This window comes from Myotis brandtii, unplaced genomic scaffold (assembly GCF_000412655.1).
Source record: "Myotis brandtii unplaced genomic scaffold, ASM41265v1 scaffold520, whole genome shotgun sequence".
NCBI classification, from domain to species: domain Eukaryota; kingdom Metazoa; phylum Chordata; class Mammalia; order Chiroptera; family Vespertilionidae; genus Myotis; species Myotis brandtii.
Genome location: NW_005369827.1, coordinates 3,238,977 through 3,249,616, shown reverse-complemented (window position 1 = coordinate 3,249,616; position 10,640 = coordinate 3,238,977). Strand labels below are relative to the sequence as shown.

The following is a 10,640-nucleotide window of genomic DNA, read 5'->3' as shown; positions in this document are numbered from 1 at the left end:
CTACTGACAACAAATAATCAATTTGAACCACACTTTCATCGTAAAACAACCAGAACGGGCCAGAAGACACTGCAAAGTAATTTTGCATCATGATGACACACCATCACACACTTCAAAACCAGTTAAAGACACGTTAAAAGATCTTGTCTGGGAAGTATTAACCCACCCACCATATTCACCAGACCTTGCTCCTTCAGATTACCACTTGTTCCTATCGATGGCACAGGCACTTTCTGAGCAGCACTTTGAAACATACAAAGAAGTGGAAAATTGGGTCTCTGAATGGTTTACCTTAAAACAAGAAAACTTCTATTGGGACGGTATCCACAAATTACCTGAAAGATGGGGGAAATGTGTAGCTAGCGATGGACATTACTTTGAATAAAGCACTTTTGATGTTTCTCTTGAAATTATCGTGTTTTCTTTGATTACAAAATCCGCCATTATTAACCAGTACACCTAGTATGTAACAGCTAAAAGTAAGGCTGTTCTGCTTAAAGAGCGGAGAGGCTCAGAGAAGCCCACCTTGTCTCCCTTCCACCTCCACCTTGCCCTCATCGTGGTTCATGAGCACAACCCTGGGGCTCCACTGAGCACAGCTTACAAACCTAATACTATCCCGTCTGGGTGGGAAGTGTGTAGAACATGTGCTTCTCAAAATGACTATGGACATCTTCCCTCACTTTTCAGCAAAAGTCAGAAATATGGGGTGTTTCTGAGCCTATTTGAATGAATAATGCAGAGTGCCATTGACTTGTTCATGGAGTGTCATAATAAAGACATTCAAAATTTGAAAGATTTGTAGAGCTTTTCCTGAAAACAGGAATATTTTTCACATGTAACAAAAGAAGTGAAAAGTTTGTAATGTGATTAAGGTTGTACTTTTAAACCCTGCTGTCTGTCTTATCCCTTCGATGTTTGTTCAAACAAGTAATTCAGTTTTTAAAATAACAGCCTTAGTCCCTTGGGGAATCTATAACTTTTAGCATAGCTGGAAAAAAAATGCAAATAGGCCAAAAACATCCAAGAAGATACTGACATTTGTCCCTTGGTTCTGTGCTTTGTCACTTGCAAGCACTATGCATTGAGGAGGAAAGGGGGGGGGGGGGGGGGAGTCCTCGGGTATTGTTATCCCTATTGACGGTCACTGTTAGATGAGAAGATTTAGGACTTTCACATTCATCTATAAAACTTCATCTCTGCTACAAGATAGTACAATCTGGGCACATTTCGACGGTAAACTTTTCCGAATTTAAAAAAGAATCCTCATGCTATAGATTATTTCAAGATGGTACCGAACCATCTTGTTTCTGTTACTAAATACAGGCCAAGAGGTGACCTGTATTACCAGGAAGGCAAAATTATTCAAGAACAAGAATATTGTTAAAATGCAAAACAGGTTATTAGCGTCGTATCAGGTACTTGAAGTGTCCTGACCCCATTTTAGGAGAATTGTCGCGTCCCCCTGGGTGTGTGGACGGTAACACCTCTTTGTCTCTCTCAGTCACAGCTTGAGAGAATTTACAGTTGTCTCATGTTTCCCCACAGCACACTTGAGCTGTTTTCCTTCTTTAACCTTATTCTTTTGAAAGATAATTAATGTATTTGGACTTGCAACTTTGGATTATGAAACCACTATCGTGTTGGTCCATATTTTTAAAACTCAGATTTTTTTTTGAAATTAAATTAAGCATACATTTACTTGTTTTTGGTCAGGAATAATATCAAATAAGTAACCGAATAATTATGAAGCTTTTTGCTTCAATACCAGTGGCTTCTCTGTAATTTCTCACCTTCTTTGATCTGCTATTTTACCTTTATTCCAACATATTTCTAAGATGTGTAGATTTTCCCCCTCATACTTGTACTGCTGGGTTCCTTTGAAAATTAATGGTACAGAGGGCAGTGATCTTCCAGGGAAGATACCATAGTTAAACCGTTGGTTGAAATACGAAGGTATGCCTTTGTGGTAAATATAGTCTTTGAAAATTTTGTTACATTTATTTGCTTCAATAGACAAATTCAATTATATCTTTAGCATTGCATAAATTACAAATTAATCACTTCTCATGTTTATGAAAGCAACGACAGAGCAGAGAATGAGATACTAGACCTGCCTAGATTGGGCAGTGACTGAAGCAGTATTTCCTCGGATAAAGTTCTTCTTTCCTTTTCTGCTGTGTTCTGACTGCTCCCCTGACCAGCTGTCCCCATCTCTCTCTCTCTGTCCTCCGGCCTCCCTATTGCCTGAGACACAACAATATTAAAATTAGGCCAATCAATAACCCTATAGTGGCCCTTACGTGTTCAAGTGAGAGGAAGGTTGAATCTATTCAGCAGACTTCCTCGTTTTCTCATTTTAAGAAATGGCCACAGCCACCCCAGCCTCCAGGAACCACCACCCTGATCAGTCAGCAGCCTTCAACACTGAGGCAAGTCCCTCCACCAGCAAAAATATTACAATTCACCGAAGGCTCAGATGATGTTTAGCAATTTTTAACAATAAAGTACTTTTTCAATAAGGTATGTACATTGTCTTTTCGGACATAATGCTTTATTGCACACTTAATAGACTGCAATATAGTGTGAACATAACTTTTATATGCACTAGGAAACCAAAAAAATCATGTGGCTCGCTGTATTGGAACATTCACTTTATTGTGGTGGTCTGCACCCTAACCTGCAATGTCTCCATGGTATGCCTGTAATCAGAAGGCTGTATTTTTGGCATCATCTAGCTGTCCTTTGAGTCAGATAGCAGTATTGTGTTTTACACACATTTTTTTAATTTATGGTTAATGTGTGTCCTCCACTAGAATGAAGCTTCATGAGGGAGGGACTGTCTTTATGGTATTCATTTCTGTATCGTTAGTGCCTGCTTCTCTGGCCTCTGTTAATCACTGAATAAATAATAGACAGATAAATGAATGATTCAGGTAAATGATTTGTTCAGAAGCTACATTTATTTAGAAGGTGCTTGCTTAATGGAAGCCTGATTCCTGTTACTAATGTAGTTCATGATTTCTGTACATCAAGGATGTTGGTATCAATGTGTTGTCACTAAGGATTAATTTAGGGACATGTTAGCCTGGCTGGCGTGGCTCGGTTGGTTGAGCATCACCCTGTGCACCAAATGGTTGCCGGTTCTATTCCTGGTCAGGGCATATACTTAGGTTGTGGGTCCAGTCCCTGATTGGGGCACATACGCAAGGCAACCGATTGATGTATCTCTCTCTCCCTCCCTTGTCCCTTCCTCTCTCTCTCTGAAATCAATACAAATATACTTTTTAAAAAAACATTCAAAATGTAGGGATGTATTTGAAAAGGAGCTAATAATTTTCAAGAATGCATTCTATAGAAATTTAAACTCAATCATTTAAAAAACCTGTCCCTCACGTTATGCCATATGTGAATGTGAGAAGCATATAGTGAGAAAGATTCAACAAATGGCCAGATGCATGTCAGGTTCCGTTCTGGGCCCTGGGGCACAGCAGGGGAAAAGGAAAAATCCTCATGGTGTGAGATAGGCCTACACTTATATACTGAAAATATAATTTCAGACAGGGCTTAGTGCCCTGGGCACTGAGATTGGGCATTGAGGTAGTGATCTTTTTTACATTATTTCCTTTACTCCTCCCCAAAATATGGTCAACACTTCTGGGATTTTTTTTTTTCAAGACTGCCTTGATGTGGCATAAGATAGATCAACCATTACGCTCAGCGTGACTAAATACAACAGTATAGTGCCCTTTGCAACACGTGGCAGCCAGTGGTTTGGAGGATTCCTAAAGAAACCTAAAACTTAATGGAAAACAGGACTTTCTTGAACATTTATGACTGCTAAGTCCACAGTAACTTCTGTATTAGAATGGAATGCTTCTTCAGATAAAAGTACCACTTCTAAGTAGCTGCAAATATCACTTTCATTTGTACTAAAAAGTGCCATGTACTAGATGAAAATCTGCATGATGTACTGGTGATGTGGTGGTTTAGCATTCCATTAGTTTCCTGTTTCACTGTTTGCTTACGAACATTTGCAGTCTGTCAGCTCGTCTGCTAATAAGACCTGCAACTTTTTGAGCATCTACTAAGCTCCAAGTCCTTGGCTCTTTACCCTGATTGTCTCGTTCAGGGGCCTCTAGAATCGGATACACAAGACGATCCACTGGAGTGAGCAAGAAAATGTTATAACTTCTGTTTCAACTTCTGTTTCTGCTTATGTGTGATGTCATCTTTTTTTATAATTTCTGTTTTTGCATTTTTAATGTAGTATATAATTTATTAATAACAGCACAAATATGTTATACAAAAATATAGCAGTGTCATAAATAAGTACTCAACATTTTTTCCTAGCATACTGTTATACCCACACACACACACACACACACACAAATCTTTGAGAGGACTGATCTAATTTCATCCTCAAAACAGCTTTCTTAAATTCGTGTCATTGGCCTTCACTTGCTGATGGAGAAGTTTTTAGGTAAGTTAAGTTACTTGCTGAAGGACACATACCAGTGGTTGGCAGAGTAGGGATTCAAATCCCAGCTCTGTCTGAACTCCATGCTATTTTGCCAGCTGGGTTTAGAAGAAAGCAAGAATGTATATAAAGCAGAGTAGATATGGAAAACAGAACCTGACCAAAAGTGTAGCTGTGTGATCCCTAGGTGGGCCCTTGGAGGGCGGGGGGCATTGACGAGTTCAGGATACATCCACTTAGCAAGGCAGCCTAGCTTCTGTGTACTCCGTGTCATGGGATGTACTCCTGTCCTTTCAAATGAAGCTGGAAATATGCTCTTCATAATTTTCCCTCAACTCGTCTCTAGAATCTTCTTGTTTAAAGTACTTAAGATTTCCTTAGAACTCCTCCAATCCCATGCTTCTCCCTGCTGGCCTGATAGATTTCCTCCTAGGAACGCTTCGTGGTAGACTTTCCGCCCTGGGTATTGCTGTCTTCTCAACTCAGATAAGATGGATGTGTTGTTTTTGCAGGCTACACCCAATCGCCTCTCAAATCCTGATTCTTTTCAGCTGGGTGTGTGAATTCTGGCTTTGTTTGGAAAACCCTTAGCTGTGTGAGAGTTCAAATATAATTTCTATGGTTCAAAAAGCACCAAGTTAAAGCCTACTTCTTGGCCTTGAAACACTTAACCGATGGCAGGCCAATGATCCATTCCAAACTTTTAAGGCTCTTAGTCTTCATGTACTGCCACCCAGGTTAACCTGAAAGGAAAGCGATATGAGGTTCTCTCCTTTTAAATTAGACCCCGTGGTTGTGCTAAAAGATGTTGAGAGGAAAAAGCATAAGGGTGAACGATGCCGGGTGGAATGCAGAGCAGAGGGGAGCCCTGAACTGACTGCGAATCCCACAGCCACCAGCACATCCCTGTTCCAGGGTCACCATATCTTAAAGCTAAAGAGGTCTCAGTAGCCTCTGACATGGTCTTGTGGCCTCCAGTCTTCCTAGTCCATCCCCAGTGGGCCACCAGCGAACCTTCCTGAAACTTACGTCTGATTCTGTCCCTCCCCTTCGAGAATTCTGCCCTAGGTGCCCTTTGCCTTGGGACCTGGGCATAACACACACACCCTACCATTTCCCTTCCCTGCCGGCTTCTCCAGCCTCATCTTTTCCTGACATACTACTCAGAAAAAGTTTGGCATGACTGACCCCGTTGCATCTCAGAGCAACCCCATTAAAGCAGTGTTACTTAAATCGCCACCACACCTCACTTTCACTTATTGTTTCCATATTGACTAGATGGCAACTTGTCAAACATAATAGGCTTTTGCACACCTCTGTCTGTGCACATGTGATTTCTCTGTTTGGAATTCCCTCCCCCACCTCTCCTGATTGCTTGGCCGACTCAACTCTTCCTTTAGGACTGAAGGTCAAGGGTTAGCTCGTGTTGGATGGGTTTTCGAGCCACCCAGACTAAGGAGATACTCTTTCCTGTGTTTATCCTTTGTAGGCACAGACGATTCTGTGTTTACTTTGAAGCGAGTGTGTAACATACAGCAATGTGATTATTTTTAGGGGGAGCGGTTTCTCTCTGGTGGTAATCCTGTGTGACAGGGAAGGAGGCTTTGTCTGTAGTTTAGGATTGCCAGGAGAGGAAAGAGAACTGGGCCCAGAGGATCTCAGGCCAGGATGGAAGGGGAGGGCCTGCCCAAGGGAATCTCCATAGCAACCAGTCAGGATGGAGCCCAGCGCAGAGATGGGCTCCTCTCTAGCATAGCGTTCTGCATCAGGGGGTCGGCAGACTCCACAAGGGCCAAACCCACCCACTGCCTATCTTTGCGAATGAAGTTTTACTGGAACACAGCCCTGCCCATTGGTTTACAAATTATCTCTGGCTGTGTTCATGCTAAATGACAGAATTTGAGTAGTTGCAGATGAGAAAGTCTGGCCCTCCAACCCTAAAATATTTACCATTTGTCCCTTTACAGGAAAAAAAAATGGTCACTTGCTCTAGAGAGCAGTTCTCAGAGTTCAGTTCTCAAGCCAGCAGCATTGCCACCATTGCACACCTACAGGCCTCACCTCAGACCCACTCACTGAGAAAGTCTGAGAGCAGGGCCCACCGATCTCTGTGTAATCAGCCCTTCAGGTCATTCAGAAAACCGCCAGTCTAATAACGTGGGCTTAACTACAGCCAGGCATGCGGGGTCTAGGAGAAACAGGTACCAATAAAAGGCAAGGGGATACAATCAGAAAACAGGGAGGGGAGCAGATGAGGATGCAAAGAATCTCTTATGATGCCTCTGAAATACAAATTCCATGAAGGAAGGAACTCACTGTTGGATCCCACCATATTGCCCTGTGCTACCTGCGTGTGCATTTGCGAGTGAATGAATGCGGGCGTGCAGGCGTGCTTGGGATGGAGCCAATCCCAAAAGGTGCCTAGCCCGCAGGCAGGGAAATAGATGCACCTGGCAGGTGTGGCTCAGGACTGAGGCTGAAACCCATTTGTAGCAAGAAAGTACCACTGAAGACTGAAGAGCAGGGGCATGTCTAAACGCCGGATGATTTGAATGAAATTCTGACTTTCATTTAATCTCAGTTTCACTTCCCAGCCCTGCCTTTGGCCGGGTATTGGTTCTGGGGATTTTGTTTTTACCATCATAGCTCGTCTGTGCCTCTGTTTGACCTTAGATAATTGACTCAAACTTCCCAAAGCTATTAACTGAATTAATAAATCTGAAGCCCTTAGCGTCTGGGACACTTCCTCCAGTAAGGAAATAATTTTGTCACAATCTCATTTCATGGTGAAAAAAAGATTACCAAATATTATTAGTACTTTATTCCAGTGGTAAAACTTTGCTTATTGGTATTATTCCTTCATTTGTCTTTAAAGAGACTTCTGCCACACTGTCTATGTTGCAATCTGAAGCCTAAGTTGATATGAGTTTATTACACTTTTTCTCATTTAGCATATATCACAAACTTTTTAAAAACCAAGAAGTGCTACAATATTTGCTAATATGGAAATAGGTCATTTTGAGGTTCTGTTATTTAACAAAATATCCATGTGTTGGGGAAAAAACAACAACATAGCATATATCACAAACTTTTTAAAAACCAAAAAGTGCTAACAATATTTGCTAATATAGAAATAGGTCATTTTGAGGTTCTGTTATTTAACAAAATATCCATGTGTTGGGAAAAAAACATACTATCTAAACCCATCTTAATACATTTTACCATACAGTTTTTAAGTACTCTTGTGAAGTTTTTTATACTCACTAGGGTAGCTATTTTACATTTATATGCCCTTTTTTAAGAACTCTGCATATATTATGAACATATGAAAGAGAAAATAAGATTATTGAGGGCTTTACTAGGTGAATAAATATTATTTCATGATTTTTCAGTGATAACTAAATCTATATTATGTCAAGGAGTCATCAACCTGAAACTTTAATAACTTTTGGCGGAGTGACATTTTGAAAGTAAAATTAGTGTTTGGGTGTTTTTTTTTTAATTCCATAAATGCCATGGGAATTTTATCACGTTTCAACACTTGCTGAATATGTAATTCCCATAGTGCCCATTAGTAGCCATCTGTGTAAGGTAATACATGTTTGGGATGAAATTGATTACGGCCTAAACACTCCGGTGTTATGATCAGGAAAAGCACACAGAGTTTTCTAATGATCATTGTGGGGCTAAAGATGTGAATTTCCAGAGCCAGAGCAGCCTATCACTCAAGATCCTAATCTCACCATAAGGGACACCAAGGCCAAAGGAAAGGAGATGGAGAGACTTTCACTAAAAGCAGTAAGTGCTGTTCTCGAGGAGCTAGTGGGAAAGAGGGGGAAATTAACAGGCGTTGGAACATAGTATTTCCTTTAAAGGCATCCAAGGGAACCCAGTGCGGTTTCGTGAATATTCAGACTATTTCATTACCTTTTAGAAATTCCTGTTGCAGCCACCAACACACCTCAAGGTTAACTTGTAACTTTAATCAGCATATACGTTGCTGGTCCAGCCCCCTTGGTCCTTTATATTATTTTTGCCTGATTTGAAAATCGCTTTCTTTTTAACTGTGCAAAACAGGTGCTTCTCTTCTTTCAAATATGTTTTCAATGTCATCTCCTCAATGCATTTTATTTTTATTAGATGAATACCAGTGTACTTCCTGAGCTCATTTATCTATCCCCTTAGAGTAGAGCGAGAAAATAGACAAATATACTTGTTTATATCTTTCTAATGAATGTATTCACACCTTGGCTCTCACATTATCTACGTATCTACTGGTGAAACATATTACAAAAAAAGGATTTTTTGGTTTAGAAAAATTTGAGAGCTTGCGTTACTGAACTGTCCCCATGATCATCTTAAAATCTGATCACGTCTCCATAGAGTATGTGGCATTTGAAATTCAGCTATATCCTGATCGTCCCTGGGATGTAGGCCAGAATGACTTAGGTTCAAATGCCCTGAAAGTACACAAAAGAATTGATAGAATCATTGTCTAAACATTGAAATACAGCCATTGTGATGTCGGCGTAGTTGATGCTGAACTGCCCTTCCTTTTTATTGTTAAACTTCTTGATGATAATTATTCATCAGGTTATGATAGATTTCAAATCTGTTTTCCATTAAAGATACCAAAATAATACTGTCTCCTTAAAGGAGGAAATTTACCTTCCTGTCTTATATTTTGTATACTAAGAAGTCATGCATCAAGTGCTTCTAATAGTTGTAGAAGTTATTTGGAATATATTGAAAAGAAAATGGTCTAGAGTACAGCAATACTTAATAACATTTGGATTTGGGTTGGGTAGAAGTTATTTGGAATATATTGAAAAGAAAATGGTCTCAAGTACAGCAATACTTAATAACATTTGGATTTGGCTTGTTGTTTTTTTTTAGCTTTTTTTTAAATGTATCTTATTGTTGAAAATATTACAGATGTCCCCTTTGTATCCCCCATTGCTTTTAGGGGGATGTGTTTTTAGTAGCTGCCTGCTTTTTTTTTTTTTAAACTGACTTGATTTGCCCCTTCTATAGTGTGTTTGTTGTTGCTATTATTTTCAGAATCTGTTTCTTAGCTTAGAGAGAAGTAAGGTAGGACGGGTTAGCCTCAGTCTCATGCCAAAAGCACTGGATGAAAATCAGGGATCCTTAAGAGAGAGAACTCAATGGGCTAGTTGGAATGTACACCAGAGCCCATGCATTACCATTAGTCTTGTTTTTAAAAGCATATGCATACTTCAGTGTTTTGTTCTTAGAGGATCTAAACTGGTTTTCTTCAAATGTTTACCACTTATTTTCCCAGAATCTTCAGCTACTTGGAGCTACAGCCATTGAGGATAAATTACAAGATCAAGTGCCTGAAACCATAGAAATGCTCATGAAAGCAGACATCAAAATCTGGATCCTCACCGGGGACAAGCAAGAAACTGCCATTAACATTGGTAATTCACCTAGTTCAGACTTTAAATGTGATGCTTTTAAACAGCTTGATACATTATAGAAGATAAATTAGAGATATTTCAAGATTTGAAAGATTTGATACTTTAAGAAGTCCATATTTATATTATTGGGCTTATCTTTCAACTTATGGCCCCAGTGCCTCTTTAAAATTACAGTGGTTATATATCGTAGCTCTTGTAACCACATAATACCCGTTCTCCCCTTTGTATCATTGCCTACCCCCATTTTTTATCCACAATTGGCACGTGTAGATAACATTTCCGCAGTTATCTGTGAAAGTCTAGAAATTAGGATTATGGCAGGTTGTGTATTGTTTATTTGACCAAAGGTTATTTCTGAGATGGGAATAAGAAGGTTGCCAGTTTCAATTCATTTTTTGGAAACAGGTTCTTAGCTCAGGCTGCCATAACATCTCTTGAGAGGAATGTATTACATCAATTAATTCACTTTATGTTTGGACATAGGACACTCCTGCAAACTTCTGAGGAAGAACATGGGAATGATTGTGATAAATGAAGGCTCTCTTGATGTAAGTACAATCCTATTTTTTAAAAATTCTTGAACAACATAGTCATCTTGTAGTATTTTATATTCAGACTAGAGGCCCGGTGCACAGATTCATGCACCAGTGGGGTCCCTCAGCCTGGCCTGTGGGGATCGGGCTGAAACCAGCTCTCCGACATCCCCCGAGGGGTCTCAG

General features: G+C 40.0%; 1 protein-coding gene across 5 annotated transcripts in view; it reads left to right on the top strand.

Annotated features, from left to right (window-relative positions):
- Positions 1-10,640, top strand: part of ATP8A1 (ATPase, aminophospholipid transporter (APLT), class I, type 8A, member 1) — a 203,180-nt gene that overhangs the window by 101,935 nt on the left and 90,605 nt on the right. For all 5 annotated transcript variants that reach the window (XM_014548692.1, XM_014548694.1, XM_014548695.1 and 2 more), the window contains 2 exons: positions 9,783-9,921; positions 10,405-10,469. In XM_014548692.1, the coding sequence (XP_014404178.1) occupies positions 9,783-9,921; positions 10,405-10,469 (204 nt within the window). The remainder of the gene's footprint in view (positions 1-9,782; positions 9,922-10,404; positions 10,470-10,640) is intronic.